We start from the raw sequence: 27381 nt of genomic DNA, 5'->3' as shown, positions 1-27381 counted from the left end.
CATGGGAATTCCGCCATTCCACCTCTTCACCCCACCTGGAATGGGCCATGTGACCTTCACCCTCCCTGAAGTGGGGCAGGGCAAGATGGGTGGGAGGTGGGGGTACCGGGGTGGTGAGCGCAGGAGTTGTGAGGGAGATGGATTTCGGGGGACAATGAGGGGTGGGGGGAAGGATATGGGGGGCAGAGAGGAAGAGGAGAGAGAGCACGAGGAAGGGGCTCACGGATGAGGAGCCAGGACAGAGGAGCCGTGGACACCCAGGGTCTTAGCTTTTTATTGGTTTTGGTTGCCCGTGGAGGAACGCCCAGCAAAACCCTCCGTCGAGAGACAAGGTCCAGTCCGCTCCTCTCCTGCCCGTGGGGGAGATTCCCCTTCCTCTCCCCTCCCCTCCAGTCTCCTCCCCCCTCCACTCCCCTCACGAACGAAAGACACAGTGGAGTTGTCCAAGGTTGTCGTCTCTCGCGTTGGCCAATAGGGCTCCATCTTGGGTTGGCTTGACTCCCTCTCTTGGCCAACGGCCCTCCATCTTGGGTTGGCTTCCATCCATCGTGGCCAATGGCCCTCCACCTTGGGTTGGCTTCCATCCATCGTGGCCAACCGCCCTCCATCTTGGGTTGGCTTCCATCCATCGTGGCCAACGTGCCTCCGCGGTTGGTATGGCTATCTTAGCCAAGGCTCCTCCATCTTGGGTTGGCTTCCATCCATCGTGGCCAACGGCCCTCCATCTTGGGTTGGCTTCCATCCATCGTGGCCAACTTCCCTCCATCTTGGGTTGGCTTCCATCCATCGTGGCCAACGTGCCTCCGCGGTTGGCATGACTATCTTAGCCAAGGCTCCTCCATCTTGGGTTGGCTTCCATCCATCGTGGCCAACAGCCCTCTAGCTTGGGTTGGCTTCCATCCATCGCGGCCAACGGCCCACCATCTTGGGTTGGCTGGCCTCCCTCTTGGCCCACATGACGCCACCGTGGGTTGGCATCACTTCACGCTGGCCATAGCTCCTCCATTGGTCAAGCCAACCCTATCCTTCCTCCACTGTGGCTTGACGCCCCTCCCTCAGCATCAGGAATTCAGGGGAACCAGGGGGAACCCCATTAAAAAGCACCATGATGCTCCCCCCACAAAGCCCCCTTTAAGGTTCAGCGCAAGACACTTTGTTATAAGCGATAAATACACAAAATACAGAATGAGAAATATCTATAGTTAAGAGATTTGGCTTCGGGATGTTGCCACCACTGGCTTGGTGTTGAAGGGACCCCCCCTCAGCCGACAGGTGGGGGCAGGGGATATGAAGGCCCCAGGAACTTGGCAGCCAATGGAGGCCAGAGTTTCCTGTCTGGGTGAAGGTCCTAAAGACGCCTTGGTGGGAGAAGGCCTGGGGCTTGATGTTCTTCACATACAACCAAAAGAGCCCCCATCGTGCTGTCTACCGAGTCCCATGGCACAGGACACACCCACACCCGCAGGCCTCCTTGCCGCCTCTGCAAACAGTCTCACTGCCCTGACACCCACGCCAGCCCATAAACACGCTGTCCTATTCATAAAGACCCCTCATTGGTGTTAGAGATGGGATGGGAGCCCCTGTTGGTGTCAGCAGTGGGATGGGGGGTCCTCGTAAGTGGCAGCGAGTGGGAGGTGCGGGGGTCCAGCTGCTTCTAACTGCTCAGCACCGTGCTCCTCTGGCTGGTCTTGCCCACCTTCTCGAAGAACATGTAATCCTGGGGAAGGAAAAAGAGAAGAAGAGGGCTTTGAACAGACACAGTCTAGTGCTTTCCAAATCGGCTGATCTCCAATCTCGGGGTGGGATCACCATGGAAAGAAAACGGGTCCTGGCCCCTGCACCCTGGGGGCTCCGGTTATGAGAAGAGGAGGTGGGGTGGTGGTGGAATGGCGGAAGAGGGCAGGTGGGGAGAGGTGGGTGGAGGGGGAGGTAGGGCGGGCTGGTGGCATGAAAAAGAGGTTGGCTGGTGGCAGCAATGGGATGAGGGAGGGCATGTGGGTTGGGGTGGAAATGGGGGAGAGGTTGAATGAGGTGCTTGGTGGGAGAGGTGGGATGGCTATTCATTGGTGGGAGCGGTGGGATGGCTATTCACTGGTGGCAGTGGTGGGATGAGGATGGCAAAGAGGCACTACGTGACAGTTGATGCGAGTGGGGGGAAGGGGAAGTTAGGGTGGCCAGTGGCAGTAGCGGGGGGAGGGCGCTCACTGGTGGGACCGATAGACTGGGGAGAGGGTGATCTCCCGTGGGCTGTAATCCGTTGGCCTATTTTGGTTGTTGGGTTTCGTGTGTGGGTACAGGATGGGGCTGGTGGCCTGTGAGATACAGGAGGTCAGACAAGATGGTCCCTTCTGGCCTTAAACTCTGTGACGGTAGGGGGCGGGGGTGGAAAGGGAAGAAACTGGCTGTATTGGTCGGTGGACGGGGAGAGAGGGTGGGCAGGTTGGTTGGTATCACACATCGGATGAGGGCAGAGGTCAACTGGTAGCAAAACAGAAGAAGGTGATTTGTCGACGGGGGTGGTGGGATGGCGAGGTTGGGTTGATTGGTGGCAGAGGTGGGATGGCGAGGTTGGGTTGATTGGTGGCAGCAGGGGGATGGCGAGGTTGGGTTGATTGGTGGCAGAGGTGGGATGGCGAGGTTGGGTTGATTGGTGGCAGCGGGGGGATGGCGAGGTTGGGTTGATTGGTGGCAGAGGTGGGATGGCGAGGTTGGGTTGATTGGTGGTAGAGGTGGGATGGCGAGGTTGGGTTGATTGGTGGCAGCAGGGGGATGGCGAGGTTGGGTTGATTGGTGGCAGAGGTGGGATGGCGAGGTTGGGTTGATTGGTGGCAGCGGGGGGATGGCGAGGTTGGGTTGATTGGTGGCAGAGGTGGGATGGCGAGGTTGGGTTGATTGGTGGCAGCAGGGGGATGGCGAGGTTGGGTTGATTGGTGGCAGTGGTGGGATGGAGGGGAGCGGGGGGCACTCACGATGAGGAAGCAGGCCCCCAGCAGCACGGCCTTCATCTTGACGTCCAGGTCCACGGGGAACTGGATGCCGAAGACATCGGTGTCAGTGAAGACCTCCTTGAGCAGCCCCCCCCACTGCTTACTGATCCGGCCCACGCCCCGCGACTCGTCGCTCGTCTTCACCTGTGGGGAGGGGAGCAGCACCGAATGTGAGTCAGACGCTGCCCCACAGGGCCCAGGAGAGACCATTACCCTCCCCCCCGCAAGGGACTATGCCCTTTGGGGCGTGCCCAATGCAGGAAGTCCCGCCCCCGAGGCAGTTCCTGAACAGGAAGTGCCTCAGCTGCCAATCCTCCCTGCCCTGTACACCCGTAGTCCACGCCCCATACAGGAAGTGCCCCCATAGCTCCTCCCCCTGGGACATGCCAACACAGGAAGTGCCCCAGAAAGCCCTCCCACCTGACGAAGCCCCAGTGCTCCTAGTCCCCCACCTAGGCCGAACCCATCTACCTCCACAGCCCCCCATCTCGGACATCCTCCCCCACACCCCATTCCTGTATCCTCCCCAAGCACCCCCTCCTCCAACTACCCTCCCACACCACGATGCAAATTCCCCCCATCCAGCCCCCCAACACCCCTCCACCGAGACGCCTACCCCAGATGCCCCGTGTCCTGCCCCCCAGATGCGTCCCCTCCACCGAGACACCAACCCCAGACGCCCCCCCATCCAGCCCCCCAGATGCGTCCCCTCCACCAAGACACCAACCCCAGACCCAGATGCCCCCCGTCCTGCCCCCCAGATATGCCTCCTCCACCAAGACGCCAAGCCCAGACCCAGACACACACCCATCCTGCCCCCCAGATATCCCCACTCCACCAAGACACCAACCCCAGACCCAGAAGCCCCGTCCTGTCCCCCACATGCCCCCCCCTCCACTGAGATGCCAACCCCAGTCCCAGATGCCCCATCCTGCTCCCAGATATACCCCCTCCAGGCCCAGATGCCCCCCGTCCTGCCCCCATCCACCGACACCAACTGCAGACCCAGATGCCCTGTCCTGCCCCCCACAGACCCCCTCCAGGCCCAGATGCCCCTCACCCTGCCCCCTCCCACCGAGATGCCAACCCCCGGCCCAAACACCCCCATCCAGCCCCCCAGATACGCCCCCGTCCACCGAGACGCCAACCCCAGTCTCAGACGCCCCCCTATCCTGCCCCCCAGATAAGCCCCCTCCAGGCCTAGACGTCCCCCATCCTGCCCCCCAGATATCCCCCACTCCACCAAGACACCAGCCCCAGACCCAGATGTCCCCCATCCTGCGCCCCCCAGATACGCCCCCTCCAGGCCCAGCTGCCCCCCTCCAAAGCGAGGCCAGGCCCCGCCCCGCCCGGCCCCCCGCTACCTCGAAGTTGACGTCCCCCCCGCAGCGAAAGACACAGCAGGGCCCCAGCACCCGCAGCACCGTCTGCTTCTGGGCGTCCTGGACGGAGAACTTGGGGGTGAAGGGGTGCCAGGTCTGCACCACATGCCCGATCGTGGTGCCCGGGGGGCACTGCACCTCCAGCTGGGGTGGGGGGAGGGCGGGGAGAGACACACACCAGGCAGGGGTTAGAATGGGGGTGGCAGGGAGAAACCCCCCGCCCCGTGTCCCCACCGAAACCAGCCCCCCGGGAGTGGGGCTGGGAGTCCTGGAGATTGGGGGGGAGGCAGTGGGGGGCCCAGATTTGTGGGGGGTCATGGGGCGCTTGCCTCCCGGGGGGGGGGAGCCGGGTGGCGGGTGTGGGTGCCCTGAGCGGGCGGGGGGGTACACTGGGGAGCCTAGGCTGGGAAAAGAGGGGTCAGGGCAGAGGGGGAGCCCCGGGAGGGGAGGGGAAGGGGGTACCTGGGGCTGGGGGGGGGGTAGGAGCCGTGCCTGGGGCCAGGACGTTGTGGGGAGAGATAGGGGAATAGCACAGGACTGGGGGGGGGGGATTGGGGCAGCAGGACGCCAGGGTGGTGGGTCATGGGGGGGCAGTAAGGTCAGAGAGGGACACGGGGGGGTGCAGCGGAGGGCAGGGGGAGAGACACAGGGGGGCACAGCAAGGTAAGGGGGGGACACGGGCAGGACACGGGGGTGGTACAGGGGTGGGGGAGGGACACAGGCGGGGTGCGGGGGGGACCAACAGGGAGGGACACAGAGGGTGCAGTGGGGTTGGGGAGGGACATGGGCCGGACACAGGGGTGGGGTGGGGCAGGGACGTGGGGGTACCCAGGTTGGGGAGGGACATGGGCCGGACACAGGGGGGTGCCGGGGTTGGGGAGGGACATGGGTGGGACATGGGAGTGGGGGAGGGACACAGGCAGGACATAGGGTGGTGCCAGGGTGGGGGAGGGACACGGGGTGGTGCTGGGGTGGGATACGGGGGGGGTTGTCAGTGTGTGGGAGGGTCTCGGGGGGGTACCAGGGTGGGGGAGGGACACAGGTAGGACTCAGGGGGGTTGTCAGGGTGCGGGAGGGACACGGGGGTGGGGCCGGGGTGGGGGAGGGTGCCAGGATGGGGGAGGGACACAAGGGGGTTGTCAGGGTGCGGGAGGGACTCGGGGGGGTTGTCGGGGTGCGGGAGGGACACGGGCAGGACACAGGGTGGTGCCGGGATGGGGGAGGGACACGGGACAGACACGGGGGTTGTCAGTGTGCAGGAGGGACGGGGGGGGATCTGGGAGTGGGGGAGGGACACAGGCAGGACACGGGGGGGGTTGTCGGGGTGCGGAAGGGACACGGGGGTGCTGGGGTGGGGGAGTGACACGGGCAGGACACAGGGGTGTTGTCGGGGTGGGGGAGGGACACGGGGGGGTACCGGGGTGGGGGAGGGACATGGGCCGGACACAGGGTGGTGCCGGGATGGGGAGAGGGACACGGGACAGACACAGGGGGGTGTCACGGTGGGGGAGGGACACCGGTGGGACATGGGAGTGGGGGAGGGACACAGGCAGGACACAGGGTGGTACCGGGGTGCGGGAGGACATGGGTGGGACACGGGGGGGTGCCGAGGTGGGGGAGGGACACGGGGGGGACACAGGGGGGTTGTCGGGGTGCGGGGGGTACCGGGGTGGGGGAGGCACACGGGGGGGGACACGGGGGGGTTGTCGGGGTGCGGGGGGTGCCAAGGTGGGGGAGGCACATGGGGGGGACATGGGGGGGTTGTCGGGGTGCGGGGGGTACCGGGGTGGGGGAGGCACACTGGAGGGACACAGGGGGGTTGTCGGAGTGCAGGAGGGACACGGGGGGGACGTGGGAGTGGGCGAGGCACACAGGGGGAACACAGGGGGGTTGTCGGGGTGCGGGGGGTACCGGGGTGGGCGAGGCACACGGGGGGGTTGTCGGGGTGCAGGAGGGACACGGGGGGGTACCGGAGTGGGGGAGGGACGCGGGGGTGGGGTCCGTCCCTCACCTCCTGCAGGCAGCAGGGGCACCAGCAGGAGGCGCACTTGAGGGGGCGCAGGAAGCGGAGGGCGGGGCGCCCCCCCGGCTCAGCCAGGCTCAGCCGGAGGCGCCGCAGGGACCCGCAGCAGTTGCGGGTGCAGCAGTCGCTCTGCTCCTCGGCCTCGAAGAGCCGCCGGCCCAGCCCATCCCGCAGCTCGTACTTGTTGGCGGTCTCGAAGCCGATGACGGCTGGGAGGGGAGGAGGGGAGACAGTTACGGCCGTGACACCGCCCTCGCCGACCGTCATGGCCGCCCTCACACCCGTCATGGCCGCCCTCGTCGCCATCACCAACCGTCATGGCCGCCCTCGTCGCCCTCACACCCGTCACGGCCGCCCCTCGTCGCCATCGCCAACTGTCACGGCCGCCCTCGTCGCCATCACACCCGTCATGGCCGCTGTCATCACCAACCGTCATGGCCGCCCCTCGTCGCCATCACAACCATCACCGCCGCCCCTCGTCGCCATCACCAACCTTCACGGCCACCCTCATCGCCATCACCAACCGTCATGGCCGCTGTCATCGCCAACCGTCATGGCCACCCCTCGTCGCCCTCACACCCGTCATGGCCGCCCTTGTCGCCATCACAACCATCATGGCTGCCCCTCGTCACCATCACAACCGTCACGGCCGCTGTCATCGCCAACTGTCATGGCCACCCCTCGTCGCCCTCACAACCATCACGGCCGCCCCTCATCGCCATCACCAACCGTCATGGCCGCTGTCATCGCCAACCGTCATGGCCACCCCTCGTCGCCCTCACACCTGTCTTGGCCGCCCTCGTCACCAACCATCATGGCCACCCTCATCACCATCACAACCATCATGGCTGCCCTCGTTGCCAACCGTCATGGTCGCCCTCATTGCCATCACAACCGTCATGGCCGCTGTCATCACCAACCGTCACGGCCGCCCCTCGTCGCCATCACCAACCGTCATGGCCGCCCCTCGTCGCCATCACACCCATCACGGCCGCCCCTCGTCGCCAACCGTCACGGCCGCCCCTCGTCGCCATCACAACCGTCACGGCCGCCCCTCGTCGCCATCACACCCGTCATGGCCGCTGACATCACCAACCGTCATGGCCGCCCCTCGTCGCCATCACAACCATCACGGCCGCCCCTCGTCGCCATCACCAACCTTCACGGCCGCCCCTCGTCGCCATCACCAACTGTCATGGCCGCCCCTCATCGCCAACCGTCATGGCCACCCCTCGTCGCCCTCACACCCGTCTTGGCCGCCCTCGTCACCAACCATCATGGCCACCCTCATCACCATCACAACCGTCATGGTCGCCCTCATTGCCATCACAACCGTCATGGCTGATGTCAACACCAACCATCACGGCCGCCCTCGTCGCCATCACAACCGTCACGGCCGCTGTCATCGGCAACCGTCATGGCCGGGGTGTCATGAGAGGCCGGGGTGTGTGTTGTGTGTGGCTGAGTCAATGGCGTTTGTGTGTGTAGTTGGCATGTTGTGTACATCTGAGAGGATTGTGTGTGTGTGTCATTGGGGTGTTGTGTACGGCTGAGAGACCGGGGTGTGTGTGTGTCATTGGGGTATCGTGTATGGCTGAGAGGCTGGGGTGTGTGTTGTGTATGGCTGAGTCAATGGCGTGTGTGTGTAGTTGCCATGTTGTGTACATCTGAGAGGATTGTGTGATTGTGTGTGTGTGTTTGGGGTGTTGTGTACGGCTGAGAGGCTGGGGTGTGTGTTGTGTATGGCTGAGTCAATGGCGTGTGTGTGTGTAGTTGGCATGTTGTGTACATCTGAGAGGATTGTGTGTGTGTGTCATTGGGGTGTTGTGTACGGCTGAGAGACCGGGGTGTGTGTGTGTCATTGGGGTATCGTGTACGGCTGAGAGGCTGGGGTGTGTGTTGTGTGTGGCTGAGTCAATGGCGTGTGTGTGTAGTTGCCATGTTGTGTACATCTGAGAGGATTGTGTGATTGTGTGTGTGTGTGTGAGATTGGGCTGTTGTGTACGGCTGAGAGGCCGGGGTGTGTGTTGTGTGTGGCTGAGTCAATGGTGTGTGTGTGGAGTTGCCGTGTTGTGTACATCTGAGAGGATTGTGTGATTGTGTGTGTGTGTGTGAGATTGGGCTGTTGTGTATGGCTGAGAGGCCGGGGTGTGTGTTGTGTGTGGCTGAGTCAATGGCGTGTGTGTGTAGTTGGCGTGTTGTGTACATCTGAGAGGATTGTGTGATTGTGTGTGTGTGTGTGATTGGGATGTTGTGTACGGCTGAGAGGCCGGGGTGTGTGTTGTGTGTGGCTGAGTCAATGGCGTGTGTGTGTAGTTGCCATGTTGTGTACATCTGAGAGGATTGTGTGATTGTGTGTGTGTGTGTGTGTGTGTGATTGGGATGTTGTGTACGGCTGAGAGGCCGGGGTGTGTGTGGTGTGTGGCTGAGTCAATGGCGTGTGTGTGTAGTTGGCGTGTTGTGTACAGCTGAGAGGATTGTGTGTGTGTGTGTGTGTGTGTGTCATTGGGGTGTTGTGTACGGCTGAGAGACCGGGGTGTGTGTGTGTCATTGGGGTATCGTGTACGGCTGAGAGGCTGGGGCGTGTGTTGTGTGTGGCTGAGTCAATGGTGTGTGTGTGTAGTTGGCGTGTTGTGTACATCTGAGAGGATTGTGTGTGTGTGTGTGTGAGATTGGGCTGTTGTGTACGGCTGAGAGGCCGGGGTGTGTGTTGTGTGTGGCTGAGTCAATGGTGTGTGTGTGTAGTTGGCGTGTTGTGTACATCTGAGAGGATTGTGTGTGTGTGTGTGAGATTGGGCTGTTGTGTACGGCTGAGAGGCCGGGGTGTGTGTTGTGTGTGGCTGAGTCAATGGCGTGTGTGTGTAGTTGGCGTGTTGTGTACGGCTGAGAGGACAGTGTGTGCGGTTGGTGTGCTGTGTACGGCTGGCACGGGGTGTGTGTTGTGTGTGGCTGAGAGGATGCGGGGGCGGGAGGGGGGGGTTGTGTAGCGGGGGAGGACGGTGTGGGCGCGGCACACACCCCATGTGGTGTTTCCTTCGCTCACCTTCCACCAGCTCCACTTTCTGCTGGATCAGAACCTGGTCGATCTGAAAAGAGCCAAAGGGGCTGGGGTAGGAGAGACTCAGACCCCCCCAGCCCCCTCCCAGAGCCAGGGAGAGAACCCAGGAGTCCGGGCTCCCAGCCCCCCCTGCTCTAACCCACCAGCCCCCAGTCCCCTCCCAAAGCCGGGGAGGGAACCCAGGAGTCCGGGCTCCCAGCCCCCCCCGCTCTAACCCACCAGCCCCCACTCCCCTCCCAAAGCCGGCGAGAGAACCCAGGAGTCCGGGCTCCCAGCCCCCCCTGCTCTAACCCACCAGCCCCCAGTCCCCTCCCAAAGCCGGGGAGGGAACCCAGGAGTCCGGGCTCCCAGCCCCCCCCTGCTCTAACCCACCAGCCCCCACTCCCCTCCCAAAGCCGGCGAGAGAACCCAGGAGTCCGGGCTCCCAGCCCCCCCTGCTCTAACCCACCAGCCCCCACTCCCCTTCCAGAGCCGGCGAGAGAACCCAGGAGTCCAGGCTCCCAGCCCCCCCTGCTCTAACCCACCAGCCCCCACTCCCCTCCCAAAGCCGGGGAGAGAACCCAGGAGTCCGGGCTCCCAGCCCCCCCTGCTCTAACCCACCAGCCCCCACTCCCCTCCCAGAGCCGGCGAGAGAACCCAGGAGTCCGGGCTCCCAGCCCCACCCTGCTCTAACCCACCCACCCCCACTCCCCTCCTCGAGCCAGAGAGAGAACCCAGGAGTCCTGGCTCCCAGCCCCCACCCTCACCCCCACCCACCAGCCCCCCTCCAGTCAGGTTCACTGCCACTAAGATGCGGCCACCTCTGGGGTGGGGCGGCCGGTGACACGGGGACCCCTCGCCCGGCGCCGAGATGCGGCCAGCTCTGGGGCGGGTCACGGTTCCCGTTTACACCCCCACTCACCTGCATTAGATACTCCAGCCCCGGGGGGATGCCGGTGGACACGGGCAGGTAGGGCGTGATGGCCGAGTGGGGGTGTTGAGCGGCGGGGTCCCCGTATGCCTGGGGCGGGGCCTGGGGCTGGACCAGCGGCCCCGTGCCCGGATTGGAGGAGGGGTACACGTTGAATCCCAGGGTGGGGGCAGGGGCGGGGGCGGGGCTGGGGTACGGGGCGGAGGGGTAGGTAGCCTGGGGGTAACCTGTGAATGAAAGAGGGGGGACAGGGTTAAAAATCAACCCCCCCCCATCAAATTCCTCCCCCTCCCCCAGTATTACTGGTTACACAGGGACCCCTCCCCCGGCTCCTTGGAACTACAAATCCCAGAACTCCTTGGGCCAGGCAGCCCCCCCCCCTTAAAGGGCCAGCGCACCCCTCACCCCGCAGCGGTTCACAGTCAGGCTGGCAGGACATAACGGGGGGGGGGTCCCCGCCGGGATCGGGTCTGTGAGTTAATTAATGGCGTCCAGACTCATAGACTATCAGGGCTGGAAGGGACCTCAGGCGGTCATCTCGTCCAAACCCCCCCCCCGGCTCAGAGCAGGACCAATCCCCAATTCCTGCCCCAGATCCCGAAACGGCCCCCTCAGGGATTGAACTCGCAACCCTGGCTTTAGCAGGCCAAGGCCCAAACGGCCGCGCGCTCCCATTAGCAGGAGCGTGGTCAGCCGGACGGCGAGCGCGGCTGCCGGGGCATTTCCGGGTCGCGCAGGCTCGGGGACCCTCCTACCCCGCCCCCCGGGGTGCGGGATTTTGAGGGGGTGCGTAGAGGGGCAGGTACCCCGCTCCTAGGGGAAACGGACTGGCTGATTGGGGGAAGGACCCACAGCTGGGGCCCCGCCCCCATCAGCCCACACCTGGCCCTGATATAAGGGTCCGTCTCAGCCCAGGCCGGGGAGCTCAGGGTCCCGGGCGTGGAGCCGGGCTGGGGAAGGGCAAAGGGGGGCTCCGGCTCGGCCACTCCCCGGGCTGAGCCCTTGTTTAAGGCCTAAGGGGGGTACTGGGGGCGCAGAGGGGCAGCCCGGGGATAGGCAGAGGCAGCTGGTCCCACCCCCTTGCCAGTGATGAGTGGCCATCACAGTCTGCATCTGCCCCACGGAAAGGGGGCTGGAGGACCACCGGCCGTAGCCACTGAGGCAAGGTGGGCATAGCGGGTTGGGGGTTCCCCTGGGAGGGGAGACCAACAGTGGGGGGGGTGCTGTGGGGCAGTACCCCAAGCTATGTCCCACTGGGGTCCGGGAGGGACACGGGGCCCTGAGGCAGGAGAGACACCGGCCAGCAGGGGGCGCTCCGAGTGCTGAGCCAATTCCCGGACGGACCAGTGGGAGGCGCCGTGCCGGTGAGCCCTCGATCGGCTCCAGTACCGGTGGTCCGTGGCGAGTTCCCCCTCCGGGGCGCGCCTGGGCACCTCATTACGGGGGCGCACAGGTAAGGCGCACAGGTCAGGTGAGCGGCTGGCCTTGGGGGGGACGGGGGGGGAGGTGGGAGGGGGCAGTGGGGTGAGAAGAGGGGGTGGGGGGAGTTTGGGACATGCAGGGCTGCGGTGGTTGGAGAAAGAGGCAGCTTTCCCCAGCTCCAGGCTGCCAGGGAGAGACCCCCCCTCCTTCCCAGCCCCAGCTCGGGGGCTGCCGCTGGGGGGGAGACGGAGGGCACAGCCATCGCACGGGAGAGGTAAGACGCCGGGTATTAAAATATGAGTCGTGGGCTCTTATGTGTAGAACAAAAACAAAGTTAATTGTCAGTAAGGGTTGTTTTTATCTAGCGCTTTTATGCAAAGCACTTTCAGAAAGAAAGAAAGAAAGAAAGAAAGAAAGAAAGAAAGAGGCAGAGTGGGAAAGACAGAGAAAGAAAAGAAGAGTGAGAAAGAAAGAGTGAGAAGAGAAGGAAGGAAGGAAGAGTGAGAAGAAAAGAAAAGAAGAGTGAGAAAAAGAAAGAAAGAGGCAGAGTGAGAAGGAAAGGAAGGAAGGAAGAGTGAGAAGAAAAGAAAAGAAGAGTGAGAAAGAAAGAAAGAGGCAGAGTGGGAAAGACAAAGAAAGAAAAGAAGAGTGAGAAAGGAAGGAAGAGTGAGAAAGAAAAGGAGTGAGAAGAAAGGAAGAGTGAGAAAGAAAAGAAGAAAGGAAGAGTGAGAAAGAAAGAAAGAGGCAGAGTGGGAAAGACAAAGAAAGAAAAGAAGAGTGAGGAAGAAAGGAAGGAAGGAAGAGTGAGGAAGGAAGGAAGGAAGAGTGAGAAAGAAAAGGAGTGAGAAGAGAAGAAAAGAAAAGAGTGAGAAAGAAAGAAAGAAGAAAAGAAAAGAGTGAGAAAGAAAGAAGAAAAGAAAGAGGCAGAGTGGGAAAGACAAAGAAAGAAAAGAAGAGTGAGAAAGAAAGGAAGGAAGGAAGAGTGAGAAAGAAAAGGAGTGAGAAGAAAAGAAAGAAAAAGAACAGAAAGAAAGAAAAGAAGAGTGAGAAAGAAAGAAAGAAAGAAAGAAAGAGGCAGAGTGGGAAAGACAAAGAAAGAAAAGAAGAGTGAGAAAGAAAGAAAGAAAGAAAGAGGCAGAGTGGGAAAGACAAAGAAAGAAAAGAAGAGTGAGAAAGGAAGGAAGGAAGAGTGAGAAAGAAAAGGAGTGAGAAGAAAAGAAGAGTGAGAAAGAAAGAAAAAGGAAGAGTAAGAAAGAAAGAAAGGAAGGAAGAAAAGAAGAGTGAGACAGAAAGGCCGAGCAGGAAAGACAGAAAGAGGCCGCGTGGGCCAGGCCGAAGGCAGAGTGGCCCCCAGGGGCCGGCGAAAGCCGCCCGAGGCCGGGCCCTGGCTCTGGGGCGAGGGCGAAGAAGGGAGCGAAGCAGGACTGGAGGTGGAGGAGGGAGCGAGGCGGAGAGGAAGGAAGGGAGGGAGCCGGGAAAGCAGGAACGTGACACTGGAGGGAGCGAGGAAGGGCAGGGGCGGCTCTGTAACGAGCGCGTTGGGGCTCAGCCCATCTGACAGAGGCTGGGGCTGGGGAGTGACTCAGGGGCCTCCTGGTGCCTCCACCCTGGTCCGGTTCGGCTGCATTCCCCGTGTCAGCATCCCCGCCCCGCCCCCCGCGTGACTCATCCCGGCACTGAGGGTGCAGGGGGAGTGGGGGGCACCGGCAGGGCTGGGGGGAGCCCAGGGCTGGGCTAGCAGGGGGCTGCGGGTCGGGAGTGGGGGGATCGGCAGGGCTGGGGGGAGCCCAGGGCTGGGCTAGCAGGGGGCTGCGGGTCGGGAGTGAGGGGCACCGGCAGGGCTGGGGGGGAGCCCAGGGCTGGGCAAGCAGGGGGCTGCGGGTCGGGAGTGAGGGGCACCGGCAGGGCTGGGGGGGAGCCACGGGCTGGGCTAGCAGGGGGCTGCGGGTCGGGAGTGAGGGGCACCGGCAGGGCTGGGGGGGAGCCACGGGCTGGGCTAGCAGGGGGCTGCGGGTCGGGAGTGAGGGGCACCGGCAGGGCTGGGGGGAGCCCAGGGCTGGGCTAGCAGGGGGCTGCGGGTCGGGAGTGAGGGGCACCGGCAGGGCTGGGGGGAGCCCAGGGCTGGGCTAGCAGGGGGCTGCGGGTCGGGAGTGGGGGGCACCGGCAGGGCTGGGGGGAGCCCAGGGCTGGGCTAGCAGGGGGCTGCGGGTCGGGAGTGAGGGGCACCGGCAGGGCTGGGGGGGAGCCACGGGCTGGGCTAGCAGGGGGCTGCGGGTCGGGAGTGAGGGGCACCGGCAGGGCTGGGGGGGAGCCACGGGCTGGGCTAGCAGGGGGCTGCGGGTCGGGAGTGAGGGGCACCGGCAGGGCTGGGGGGAGCCACGGGCTGGGCTAGCAGGGGGCTGCGGGTCGGGAGTGAGGGGCACCGGCAGGGCTGGGGGGAGCCCAGGGCTGGGCTAGCAGGGGGCTGCGGGTCGGGAGTGAGGGGCACCGGCTGGGCTGGGGGGGGCTGCGGGTCGGGAGTGAGGGGCACCGGCAGGGCTGGGCTGAGGGGGGCTGCGGGTCGGGAGTGAGGGGCACCGGCAGGGCTGGGCTGAGGGGGGCTGCGGGTCGGGAGTGAGGGGCACCGGCAGGGCTGGGGGGAGCCCAGGGCTGGGCTAGCAGGGGGCTGCGGGTCGGGAGTGAGGGGCACCGGCAGGGCTGGGGGGAGCCCAGGGCTGGGCTAGCAGGGGGCTGCGGGTCGGGAGTGAGGGGCACCGGCAGGGCTGGGGGGGCAGAGCTGGGCTGGCAGCTGGCCCCATGCCCAGGCTGGCTCTGGGTTTAGCCGTGGGTGGGGCTGTGCCCTGGCTTCCTGTCCTGGGGCGGGATCTCGAAATGGGGTTTGTCTTTTCTTCCTCTGCATTCTCCACATTCTGATGTGCTGAACCAGCCAGAGCTGGGGGGGGAGGAGAGGGGGGAAGGGGGGTGTACGGGGATAGATAGATAAAGGGGGGGATGGGGATAGATACAGGGGAGGGGGTGGATGGGGACGGATCGATGTGTGGGGGGATGGCGGGAGACAGGGCTGGGTGGCAGGCTGAGAATGGATAGATTGGGGTGGGGGGCTGGAGGTGTAGTCTCTGGAGGGACGGCTGGATTAAGGCGGGGTGTATGAGGTTGGGGGGAGGGATAGATAGGGGGTGTTTATGGGGAGGGACAGAGGGGGGAGGGGTGGGTGGGGCTGGAGGGATGGAGGTGCAGATGGGTGGGTGGATGGATGGATAGAGGGGTGTCTATGGGGATGGAGGGATGGAAAGATGGAGGGAAGGACGGAGGGAGGGGTGGATGGATGGATAGAGGGGTGTCTATGGGGAGGGACAGATGGAGGGGTGGATGGATGGATGGACAGAGGGGTGTCTATGGGGAGGGACAGATGGGGGGTGGATGGATGGAGAGATGGAGGGGTGTCTAGGGGAAGGCGAGGTGGAGGGATGGATGGATAGAGGGGTGTCTAGAGGGCAGGGAGGGGTGGAGGGATGGATAGAGGGGTGCCTATGGGGACAGAGAGATGGAGGTACAGAGGGGACGGAGGGAGGGAGGGGTGTCTATGGGGCCGTGAGGGGTGGAGGGATGGATCGAGGGGATGGACGGACGGACGGGTGGATGGATTGAGGAGTGTCTATGGGGAGGGATGGGTGGAGGGGTGGATGGATGGATAGAGGGGTGTCTAGGGGGAAGGGAGGGGTGGATAGAGGGGTGTCTAGGGGGACGGAGGGATGGAGGTACGGGGGGGACAGAGGGAGGGGTGGAGGGATGGATGGATAGAGGGGTGTCAGGGGATGGAGGGATGGATAGAAGGGTGTCTAGGGGGACGGAGGGATGGAGGTACAGAGGGGATGGACAGGGGGGCACATATCTGCCCCCGGCAGGGGGCAATTTGTCTCCCACTGCCCCCTACCTGCTGCTGCCATGCTGGGGGGGTCTCAGCTGCGGCCCCCCCACGTCTCTCTCCGGCTCCTTCCCCCGCTCAGTGCCCCGGCTCCTCACGGCTCCTGTGACGGAGAAGAGGGGGTCACGGGGTGGGTCAGGCGGGGGGGGATGGGCTTGGGTTGGGGTGCAGGAGGAACCGGGGTCACGCAGGGTGGGGATGGCCGGGGGGGGAGGTTGTGTGGGCCCGGGGACCCCGAGGCCTCGTCACGCAGGCAGGGGGTCGGGGCTGATTTAAACCTGAGCTTGAGTCTCTTGCCCCTCCCCCGAAACCCCCCCAGCCCCACTTGCTACACGCAGACCCTCCTCTCCCCCCCCACAACCCCCAAAGACCCCATTACACCAACCCCCACAAATTAACCCCCAGACCATGCCTCCTCCCACCCCGCCAGATATTCCCAGCCCCCCACAAAGCCCCCCCCAAGATGCCCACAGCTTCCCACAGGTTCCCCGCATGCCCAGATACTCTCAGCTCCCCCCACAGATCCCCCAGATCTCCCCAAGATCCCTCCCCCGCCCCCACACACAGGGGTCTGACAGCCCCACCGACACTCACACCCCGAGACACAACTCGGCCCACAACACACACTCAGCGCCACCCGATGCCGGGGAGAGAACCCAGGAGTCCGGGCTCCCAGCCCCCTCCAGCTCTAACCACCAGCCCCCCCACTCGCCTCCCAGAGCCGGGGAGAGAACCCAGGAGTCCGGGCTCCCAGCCCCCGCCCCGGCTCCAACCCACCAGCCCCACTCCCCTCCCAGAGTCGGGGAGGGAACCCAGGAGTCCTGGCTCCCAGCCCCCCCTACTCTAACCCACCTGCCCCCACTCCCCTCCCAGAGCCGGGGAGAGAACCCAGGAGTCCTGGCTCCCAGCCCCCCCGCTCCAACCCACCAGCCCCACTCCCCTCCCAGAGTCGGGGAGGGAACCCAGGAGTCCTGGCTCCCAGCCCCCGCCCGGCTCCAACCCACCAGCCCCCACTCGCCTCCCAGAGCCGGGGAGGGAACCCAGGAGTCCTGGCTCCCAGCCCCCGCCCGGCTCCAACCCACCAGCCCCCACTCCCCTCCCAGAGCCGGGGAGGGAACCCAGGAGTCCTGGCTCCCAGCCCCCGCCCGGCTCCAACCCACCAGCCCCCACTCGCCTCCCAGAGCCGGGGAGGGAACCCAGGAGTCCTGGCTCCCAGCCCCCCCTACTCTAACCCACCTGCCCCCACTCCCCTCCCAGAGCCGGGGAGAGAACCCAGGAGTCCTGGCTCCCAGCCCCCCCGCTCCAACCCACCAGCCCCACTCCCCTCCCAGAGTCGGGGAGGGAACCCAGGAGTCCTGGCTCCCAGCCCCCGCCCGGCTCCAACCCACCAGCCCCCACTCGCCTCCCAGAGCCGGGGAGGGAACCCAGGAGTCCTGGCTCCCAGCCCCCGCCCGGCTCCAACCCACCAGCCCCCACTCGCCTCCCAGAGCCGGGGAGGGAACCCAGGAGTCCTGGCTCCCAGCCCCCCCGCTCCAACCCACCAGCCCCACTCCCCTCCCAGAGCCGGGGAGGGAACCCAGGAGTCCGGGGTCTTACATAAAGGACTTTCATTAGCGGCGCTGGAGCGCTGACGGGTGAGGCGCCCTGTGGAGCCGGACGGGCGGTGATGCTGGGAACACCCCCCCCCCGCGCCGCCCCGGCTCCTCCCCCCACTGGATGGGGGGCAGGACAGCAGCCCCCCGCCCCCCGTCGATGGCCAGGCGCTCTCCCCAGCGCTGAGGTTCCCGGCCCTTCCCCGGGGGGTCGCCCTGACTCAGAGACACCCCCCTCCGTTCGAGGGTCCCCCCCAAATCCCAACACCCCCCCCCGGCTCTAACCCCCCAGCCCCCACTCCCCTCCCAGAGCGGGGGAGAGAACCCAGGAGTCCTGGCTCCCACCCCCCCCCCCTTTTTTTTCTCTGCATCCCATCTGGGGGGGGGGCAGCAACGCCCCACTGCGTGAGGGGGGGGGTCAGAGGGGCAGACCCAGCCCTAGACAGCGGGGGAGGGGAAATCTGGGCCAGGGACGAGTCAAGACTATGGAGCTGCTCCCGGTGGGAAGAGGGGGGTGCCCTGCCCCAGCCGCCCCCCCAACCCCCAAAACCTAAGGGCACCGGATTCTCCCCCCTCGGAGTCGGCCACAGCCCCGCCCCAGGTCTGGCTTTGTCTGAGTCCAGCCTCCCCCCCCCGGCAAAACCCCTCTCCCCCCCCCCCGGCTGCCCCCTCCTCTCCTGTCTCCTCCCCCTTCCCGGAGCACCCCCCTCCCCCCGCCCAGGTCCCGTACCTCGGGGCGCGCCGCGGGGAGAGCGGGGCCGAGCCGAGCCGAGCCGAGCTGGGCGGAGGGAGGAGGGAGGAGAGACCGGAATAGCCGGCCCCTCCCCCCGCCGGGCAGCCTCCCCCCTCCCCGATCCATGGGCCCGCCCCCGCTACCCCCCACCCATTCCCTGCCCCCCTCCCCGGTATCCCCCCCCCGCTTGCCCACCTTCCCCGTGTCTCCTGCCCCCCTTTCACACCCCCAGTATCCCCCGACCCCACTCCCTGCCCCCCTCACCGTGTGTGTGTGGGGGGGGGGCTCTATGTGTGTGTGTGGGGGTGTGGGGGTGTGTCATGGGGGGGCAGCACCATGGGTGTGTGTCATGGGGGGGCAGCTGTGTGTGGGGGGGTGTCACTGGGGGGCAGCTGTGTGTGTGTGTGTGTGTGATTGGGGGGGCTCTATGTGTGTGTGGGGGTGTGTCATGGGGGGCAGCACCGTGGGTGAGTCAGTGGGGGGGCAGCTGTGTGGGGGGGTGTCACTGGGGGGCAGCTGTGTGTGTGGGGGGGCTCTATGTGTGTGTGGGGGGCGTGGGGGTGTGTCACGGGGGGCAGCACCGTGGGTGTGTGTCACGGGGGGCAGCACCGTGGGTGTGTCATTGGGGGGGCAGCTGTGGGGGGGGCCATCACGGGGGGGCAGTTGTGTGTGTGTCATGGGGGGCCAGGCAGGGCTGTGACCGGGCGTCTCTGGGGTGTGGGGTAACTGTGGGCGGCAGCTGGCGCCCGCGGGCCTGTCCCGTGCGTAGGCGTGACGGGCTCGGCTGGGTGTCGTGTTTTGTACCCGCACGCAGAGCTGCCTGCCCCTGCCCCCCCCCACTCCCCATCGGGCCTCCCTGCCCCAGTTATCCGAGGGTCGAAGTCACCCCGTCCTCAGCATGGCGATGGGGGGGGGGGATGCAACCCGAGCACCTGTGAATCCATCGGTTATTTATAGACCAGGGCCTGGCGCAGCTGGGCACGGCCCAGGCCCGTCAATCCCAGGGCCGGGCGAGGGGTCCCCGTGTCACCCACCGCCCCGCCCCAGAGGTGGCCGCATCTCAGGGCCGGGAGAGGGGTCCCCGTGTCACCCACCGCCCCGCCCCAGAGGTGGGTGCATCTCGGCGCCGGGCAAGGGGTCCCTGCGTCACCAGCCGTCCTCCCCATAACTACCGGGGGCGAAATCGAAGGTGGGAGACTGGACTGGGAAGGGAGCCAGGACTCCGGGGTTCTCTCCCCGGCTCCGGGAGGAGAGTGGGGGCTGGTGGTTAGAGCAGGGAGTCTGGGATCCAGGACTCCTGGCTTCTCTCCCCGGCTCTGGGAGGGGAGTGGGGGCTGGTGGGTTAGAGCAAGGGGGGCTGGGAGCCAGGACACCTGGGTTCTCTCCCCGGCTCTGGGAGGGGAGTGGGGGCTGGTGGGTTAGAGCAGGCGGGGCTGGGTGCCAGGACTCCTGGGTTCTCTCCCCAGCTCCGCCACTGGGCTGTTGTGTGATCTTAAATCACGTCTCCATCTTGTGCCTCAGTTTCCCCTCCCAGCCTCTCTCAGGTTTTCGCATTGGGTGTCCCCCCCCACACTCGCCCTGCCGTAATTCACCTAAGAGAGGAGAAAGAGAATCCGGACGCCCAGGCCTCAGCGTAGAAATTAGCGTTTATTGATTCGTTAATTAAGAAAAAACTGACTCAAAAAATCGTCAAATCAACCGATTTTCCACATGAAGCGACAATCCCGCTTTTCCGCTCCACCCAGCCAATCAGAACCCAGGCAGCCTGTGATAGGACAAGGCTTAGCCTAGTGCCCGCCCACCCCTCAGCATCAGCCAATGAATGAAGAGCTCCCCTCCCACTGGCTAGAAAGTTGGTCCCTGGGTGAGAACTCCCTTGGCCAATGACAACAGCCGCCCTAGAGACAGCCTTCTGATTGGCCACCAGCTTGGCCAATGGAGGAGGAGGGCCTCCTGCTTTGCCATTGGTTGCAGATCCAGGCCCGCGAGTGACAGGCACACATTAAGCCCAGCTCTCCAATTGGTCAGTGGTTGGCACAGTCAACGCCCCTCCCCACCTCCAGTTCACCTATTGGCTACATCGCCTCGCCAGTGGGGGCGGGGCCAGTGCTGGAGGAAGCCAGGCCCACACGCAGGAGGCGGGGCTTGAGTGACAATTCAGCTGGGTGGGCGGGGCCAGGAGCCCCAGTGGTGCGGGGGGGGGGGGGTAGGGGTCAGCCAGGGGGTCCCCCAAGGGTGGGGGGGGTCAGAGAGCCATCGCCAGCCAGCCGAGGATGAGGAGGGAGCCCCCGTAGGGGGCCGCTTTGTTGAGAGTCGGGTCTCCACTCCACGCATGGTAATACAGAGGTCCACAGAAGAGCCCCATCCCGGAGGTGAGCAGCGCGCCGGCCTGGGGGGGCAGAGGAAAGCGGGGGGGGGGCAGCATGAGAACAGTTGGGGATGTTTGAGCCCCGCTTGCTCGCTCAAGGCACAGATCATCGTCCCCGCCCCCACCCGGTCTAAGCCCAAGAAGATAAAGGCTCTACTTTAGCTGCCAGACGGGGGAGCTGCTGCCTTGGCTCCAGGGGCCAGGTCTTGGGGTTCCCAGCCTGCTCTTGGCACCCCAGGCGGGAGGGAAGATCCTGAGGGGTAAATGGGGTGGAGGAAGATGGGGGTAGACTGAGGGGAGGAGGGTCGAGAGGGGGATTGGGGTGTGGGACTGGGAGGAGGGAGACCCTGGCGACGGGGACAGCAGGGTGGAGGGCGGAATCTTACCAAGGGGGGTGTATCTGGGGGGGCGTATCTGGGGGGGCATGGGTAGCAGTGGGGGGGTACAGGGCCCACCCCAACCAATCCAGCGGGCCGCCGGGAGGGCAAACAAGGGTCCTCCTGGGAGCTGAGGTCCCCGGGGTGCCACCCCACCCCTGCAGACGGGGGCACCCCCAGGCTACGCACCAGCAGAGGGCGGTGGCAGTGGGGCACGGCCAGCAGCGCCAGGCTGTGGAGGAAGTGGTACTTGTTGGCCGTCTCGTAGAGCTGCCAGCAAAGAGCGAAAAGTGAGGGACACAGAACCGGGAAGGGACCCAGGAGTCCGGGCTCCCGGCCCCCACTGCTCTGACCCACCAGCCCCCGCTCCCCTCCCCGAGCCGGGCAGAGAACCCAGGAGTCCTGGCTCCCAGCCCCGCCCTGCTCTGACCCACCAGCCCCCACCCCCCTCCCGGAGCCGGGGAGAGAACCCAGGAGTCCGGGCTCTCGGCCCCCACTGCTCTGACCCACCAGCCCCTGCTCCCCTCCCCAAGCCGGGGAGAGAACCCAGGAGTCCGGGCTCCCGGCCCCCACTGCTCTGACCCACCAGCCCCCGCTCCCCTCCCTGAGCCAGGGAGAGAACCCAGGAGTCCTGGCTCCCAGCCCCCACTGCTCTGACCCACCAGCCCCCGCTCCCCTCCCTGAGCCAGGGAGAGAACCCAGGAGTCCTGGCTCCCAGCCCCGCCCTGCTCTGGCCCACCAGCCCCCGCTCCCCTCCCTGAGCCAGGGAGAGAACCCAGGAGTCCTGGCTCCCAGCCCCGCCCTGCTCTGGCCCACCAGCCCCCGCTCCCCACACTGGTACACCCGCAGGTCTCCATGACCCCCCCACCTCCTTCTGGTAGTCGTCCCGGTCACTGCGCCGAAAGCCTGGGGCACAGAGAGAGCAGGGTTAGCCCGGCTGGGGGGGAGGGCAGAGACCCCCCGACCCCTCCTACCCTTCCCTCCCTCCAGTCCCCTAACCCCCTCCTGCCCCCGGCCCCTTTCCCCGACCCCCGCGCCTCCAATCCTAGCTCCCTCCGGCCCCCCCTCCCTCCTGCCCCAGCCCCTCCCCCTCTAGCCCCTTCCCCGGATCCAGCCCCTTTCCCCGACCTCCTGCCTCCGGACCCCCCCTCCAATCCTAGCTCCCTCCGGCCCTCCCCAGATCCCAGCCCCCTCCTGCCCCTGGCCCCCCACCCCCCCGATCCCAGCCCCCTCCTGCCCCCGGACCTCCCCTCCAATCCTAGCTCCCTCCGGCCCCCCCCAGATCCCAGCCTCCTCCTACCCCCGGCCCCTCCCCTCCCGATCCCAGCCCCCTCCTGCCCCCGGCCCCCCCCGATCCCAGCCCCCTCCTGCCCCCGGCTCTCCCCTCCCGATCCCAGCCCCCTCCTGCCCCCGGACCCCCCCTCCAATCCTAGCTCCCTCCGGCCCTCCCCAGATCCCAGCCCCCTCCTGCCCCCGGACCCCCCCGATCCCAACCCCCTCCTGCCCCCGGCCCCTCCCCTCCCGATCCCAGCCCCCTCCTGCCCCCGGACCCCCCCGATCCCAACCCCCTCCTGCCCCCGGCCCCTCCCCTCCCGATCCCAGCCCCCTCCTGCCCCCGGACCCCCCCGATCCCGGCCCCCTCCTGCCCCCGGCCCCTCCCCTCCCGATCCCAGCCCCCTCCTGCCCCTGGCCCCTCCCAATCCCGGCCCCCTCCTGCCCCCGGCCCCTCCCGATCCCGGCCCCCTCCTGCCCCCGGCCCCTCCCGATCCCGGCCCCCTCCTGCCCCTGGCCCCTCCCGATCCCGGCCCCCTCCTGCCCCCGGCCCCTCCCGATCCCGGCCCCCTCCTGCCCCGGCCCCCCCGCACCGTGCGCCCCGTAGGCAGCGGCCCCCACCGCCCCGGCCCCGCTCAGCGCCCCCACGCGGCCCCAGCGCCCCGCCATGGCCCCGCCGCGTCACTGCCCCGCCTCCGCCAATCGCCGCGCCCGGCCGCCCGGCCACGCCCACCTCCCCCGCGGCCGGGCCAATCAGGGCGCGCGCCGCCGGGCCGCAGCGAGGCGGAAGAGTGGAACGTGGGGATTCCCTCCCCGTTCGGCGCCGATTGGACAAGAGGCCTGTCGTTCCCATTCCTCGGCCAATGCTGGCGCAGAGCCGCGTCCCGCCCCGTGACCACAGGGACGGGGGCGATTGGAGTGCGCCCCATGTCGGGGGGATACGGTAAGACGCAGCCAAACCCAATGTTCCCGCTTGGGGCGAGGCGCCAGGCTACAGTATATACGGTACCGGCCCCGCAGCGCCCCGGCCGCCACCAGGGGGCGGCAGAGACCAGCGAGAACCTGCAGCCCCTCCCCCACGCGGTGCCCCTCACTCCCGACCTGCAGCCCCCTGCCCCCCCAACCCCACACGGTGCCCCTCACTCCGGACCCGCAGCCCCTGCCCCCCCCAGCTCTGCCGTTGCCCCTCACTCCGGACCTGCAGCCCCTGCCCCCCCAGCCCCAAGCGGTGCCCCTCACTCCCGACCTGCAGCCCCCTGCCAGCCCAGCCCTGCCCCCCCCAGCCCCGCCGGTGCCCCTCACTCCCGACCCGCAGCCCCTGCCCCCCCCCAGCTCTGCCGGTGCCCCTCACTCCCGACCTGCAGCCCCTGCTCCCCCAGCCCCAAGCGGTGCCCCTCACTCCCGACCTGCAGCCCCCTGCCCCCCCCAACCCCAAGCGGTGCCCCTCACTCCCGACCTGCAGCCCCTGCCCCCCCCAGCCCCAAGCGGTGCCCCTCACTCCCGACCTGCAGCCCCTGCCCCCCCCAGCCCCACGCGGTGCCCCTCACTCCCGACCTGCAGCCCCCTGCCAGCCCAGCCCTGCCCCCCCCAGCCCTGCCGGTGCCCCTCACTCCCGACCTGCAGCCCCTGCCCCCTCCAGCTCTGCCGGTGCCCCTCACTCCGGACCTGCAGCCCCTGCCCCCCCAGCCCCACGCGGTGCCCCTCACTCCCGACCTGCAGCCCCCTGCCAGCCCAGTCCTGCCCCCCCCAGCCCTGCCGGTGCCCCTCACTCCCGACCTGCAGCCCCTGCCCCCCCAACCCCACGCGGTGCCCCTCACTCCGGACCCGCAGTCCCTGCCCCCACCAGCTCTGCCGTTGCCCCTCACTCCGGACCTGCAGCCCCTGCCCCCCCAGCCCCAAGCGGTGCCCCTCACTCCCGACCTGCAGCCCCCTGCCAGCCCAGCCCTGCCCCCCCCAGCCCCGCCGGTGCCCCTCACTCCCGACCCGCAGCCCCTGCCCCCCCCCAGCTCTGCCGGTGCCCCTCACTCCCGACCTGCAGCCCCTGCTCCCCCAGCCCCAAGCGGTGCCCCTCACTCCCGACCTGCAGCCCCCTGCCCCCCCCAACCCCAAGCGGTGCCCCTCACTCCCGACCTGCAGCCCCTGCCCCCCCCAGCCCCAAGTGGTGCCCCTCACTCCCGACCTGCAGCCCCCTGCCAGCCCAGCCCTGCCCCCCCCAGCCCCGCCGGTGCCCCTCACTCCCGACCCGCAGCCCCTGCCCGCCCCCAGCTCTGCTGGTGCCCCTCACTCCCGACCTGCAGCCCCTGCTCCCCCAGCCCCAAGCGGTGCCCCTCACTCCCGACCTGCAGCCCCTGCCCCCCCCCAGCCCCAAGCGGTGCCCCTCACTCCCGACCTTCAGCCCCTACCCCCCCAGCCCCAAGCGGTGCCCCTCACTCTCGACCTGCAGCCCCTGCCCCCCCCAGCCCTGCCGGTGCCCCTCACTCCCGACCCACAGCCCCCTGCCCCCCCCAGCCCTGCCAGTGCCCCTCACTCTCGACCTGCAGCCCCTGCCCCCCCCCAGCCCCGCCGGTGCCCCTCACTCCCGACCTGCAGCCCCTGCCCCCCCCCAGCCCCGCCGGTGCCCCTCACTCCTGACCTGCAGCCCCTGCCCCCCCCAGCCCCGCCGGTGCCCCTCACTCCCGACCTGCAGCCCCCCTGCTAGCCCAGCCCTGTCAATGCCCCTCACTCCTGACCCACAGCCCCCTGCCCCCCCCAGCCCTGCCAGTGCCCCTCACTCCCGACCTGCAGCCCCTGCCCCCCCCAGCCCCGCCGGTGCCCCTCACTCCTGACCTGCAGCCCCTGCCCCCCCCCAGCCCCGCCGGTGCCCCTCACTCCCGACCTGCAGCCCCTGCCCCCCCCAGCCCCAAGCGGTGCCCCTCACTCCCGACCTGCAGCCCCCCTGCTAGCCCAGCCCTGCCAATGCCCCTCACTCCCGACCCGCAGCCCCCTGCCCCCCCCAGCCCTGCCAGTGCCCCCCACTCCCGACCTGCAGCCCCCTGCCAGCCCAGCCCTGCACCCCCCCAGCGCCCCTCACTCCCGACCCGCAGCCCCTGCTAGGCCGGCCCCGTGTCTGGGGGGGAAGGTTGGTTTGTTCCTGCAGGTGACCGGTCCCGTCCCCTCCGGGGCTGGTATCTGGGTCGCTTACGTACGAAAGGTGTAAAATTCCCCATCACAGGACTCGGGCCTGTGAATCTTCTGACGTCCTGGTAAACCTGCCACCTCCGGCCCTTTAAATTTAGCAGCGGGTCGGGGGGGGCAGCGGGCAGGTGAGACGAGGCCCCAGGGCGGGGGAGGACCCCTCCTTCCCTCTCCCCAGCAGGGGGCGCTGAGGAACGGACACCCAGTGGGGCCCTGTGACCTCTCTGTGTCCATGGGGCCCTCCTGTGCTCCCAGTCCCACCCCCCCACCCCCCAAGCACAACATCTGACGTTGAGATGCAGCCACCTCTGGAGCGGGGCGGCCGGTGACCCAGGGACCCCTCGGCCGGGGCTGAGATGCGGCCACCTCTGGGGCAGAACGGCCGGTGACACGGGGACCCCTCGCCCGGCGCCGAGATGCAGCCACCTCTGGGGCGGGGCGGCTGGTTATATGAGGCATTGTGGTCCTCACTGACTGAGGGGGGAGAGCATCCCCTACTGAGCCCCTCCCCTGCCATCCTTGTGGCCCCCCATCCCAGCCAAGCAGAACCCCCCTCTGAGTGCTGAGTACAACGCCCCAGTCTGGCGTCTGATGGGGGCCGCGTCCCCACCAGTCTGGGCTACCAGCCTCTGATGGACCTGTCTGCCGGGAACGTCTCTCATTCGTGCTTGACCCCGGGTATACTTTTGGCCGTCCCAGCGTCCTGTGGCGAGGAGTTCCCCAGGTCGCCTGAGCGTCGGGGAGAGGAAGCGCTGCCTTGGGTTTGGTTTACACCTGCTGCTGATTCACTTCACGGCTGACCCCGGGTTCGAGTGTGATTATACCTGCTGCAATTTCAGGGCAAAGTGGAACAGCTGTACGGGTGCCCCTCACTCCCCTGCTAGCCCAGCCCTGCCCCCTGCAGCTCTGACCCACCAGCCCCCTCTCCCCTCCCGGAGCCGGGGAGAGAACCCAGGAGTCCTGCCTCCCAGCCCCCCCTGCTCTAACCCAGCGGCCCCCACTCCCCTCCCCGAGCCGGGGAGAGAACCCAGGAGTCCTGCCTCCCAGCCCCCCCTGCTCTAACCCAGCGGCCCCCACTCCCCTCCCCGAATCGGGGAGAGAACCCAGGAGTCCTGCCTCCCAGCCCCCCCTGCTCTAACCCAGCGGCCCCCATTCCCCTCCCCGAGCCGGGGAGAGAACCCAGGAGTCCTGCCTCCCAGGCCCCCCTGCTCTAACCCAGCGGCCCCCACTCCCCTCCCCGAATCGGGGAGAGAACCCAGGAGTCCTGCCTCCCAGCCCCCCCTGCTCTAACTCACCAGCCCCCACTCCCCTCCTGGAGCTGGGGAGAGAACCCAGGAGTCCTGGCTCCCAGCCCCCCCTGCTCTAACCCAGAGGCCCCCACTCCCCTCCCCGAGCCGGGGAGAGAACCCAGGAGTCCTGCCTCCCAGCCCCCCCTGCTCTAACCCAGTGGCCCCCATTCCCCTCCCCGAGCCGGGGAGAGAACCCAGGAGTCCTGCCTCCCAGCCCCCCCTGCTCTCACCAGCAGCCCCCACTCCCCACCCGGAGCGGGGAGAGAACCCAGGAGTCCTGGCTCCCAGCCCCCATCCCATTCTCTCCTTCCTTTCTCTCATCCCCTCTCTCTCCGTCGCCCCCCCCATCTCCCCCTCTGGGCTGTGTGTGATTTTTGGGGGGGGGGCTGCGGCCCCGCATACGGCGAGTTTCCTTTAAGACCCCGTGACGCGCGCTATGATGCATCTGGGCTGAGCACGGAGAGGGGGGGCAGCCCCCCCACCCCGAACCCCCCCCCGTCCTAGCCCAGAGCGACTCCAGCTGATCCCCCCCCATCTCCCTTCCTTTCCTGCCACCATTGAACGACACGTCCCTGCTTCAGCGCCCCCCCCCCGCACACCCCACCCTGCTGGGGAGGAGGGGCCCCTCCCAGGGAGAGAGAAGGGGGGGGGGCTTTGATTGCCTTCGCCTCCCTCTGGGTTATTTTCACTGCAATCCTTCCCCCCCCTCCCCCCCACAGAGCCTGCATCTCCCCCCCCCATACACACACACCCAGCTCCTCGCTGGGGGGGTCTCTACTCTGCTGACATACGCAGCCCCCCCCTACGAGCTCCGCTCCCTGCCTCCTCCCCCCCCCCCAGCCAGGCCGCCTCCTTCTCCCTCCCTCCCC

General features: G+C 66.9%; 2 protein-coding genes across 3 annotated transcripts; both read right to left on the bottom strand.

Annotated features, from left to right (window-relative positions):
- Positions 1-258: 258 nt before the first annotated feature.
- On the bottom strand, positions 259-18149 carry PLSCR3 (phospholipid scramblase 3). 2 transcript variants are annotated; one of them, XM_048833919.2, is made up of 8 exons: positions 18030-18149; positions 15717-15810; positions 10352-10587; positions 9436-9478; positions 6381-6601; positions 4352-4513; positions 2970-3131; positions 259-1717 (listed from the first exon to the last, which is right to left on the bottom strand). In XM_048833919.2, exons 2-8 carry the CDS (start codon positions 15727-15729, stop codon positions 1655-1657), a joined length of 900 nt encoding a protein of 299 aa, XP_048689876.2. In that variant the 5' UTR covers positions 15730-15810; positions 18030-18149; the 3' UTR covers positions 259-1654. The 2 variants fall into 2 exon arrangements, with proteins under 2 accessions (XP_048689876.2, XP_048689875.2); XM_048833918.2 differs by lacking the exon at positions 18030-18149 and adding an exon at positions 17304-17402.
- Positions 18150-19659: 1510 nt separating this feature from the next.
- On the bottom strand, positions 19660-22720 carry TMEM256 (transmembrane protein 256). The gene is made up of 4 exons (XM_048833968.2): positions 22643-22720; positions 21646-21683; positions 20967-21047; positions 19660-20421 (listed from the first exon to the last, which is right to left on the bottom strand). Exons 1-4 carry the CDS (start codon positions 22716-22718, stop codon positions 20278-20280), a joined length of 339 nt encoding a protein of 112 aa, XP_048689925.1. The 5' UTR covers positions 22719-22720; the 3' UTR covers positions 19660-20277.
- Between the last annotated feature and the right edge of the window lie 4661 nt (positions 22721-27381).

The sequence above is a fragment of the Caretta caretta genome, chromosome 28 (genome assembly GCF_965140235.1).
Source record: "Caretta caretta isolate rCarCar2 chromosome 28, rCarCar1.hap1, whole genome shotgun sequence".
NCBI lineage: Eukaryota > Metazoa > Chordata > Testudines > Cheloniidae > Caretta > Caretta caretta.
Note: the sequence above shows the minus strand (reverse complement) of the source record. Positions and strands in the feature narration are given on the sequence as shown.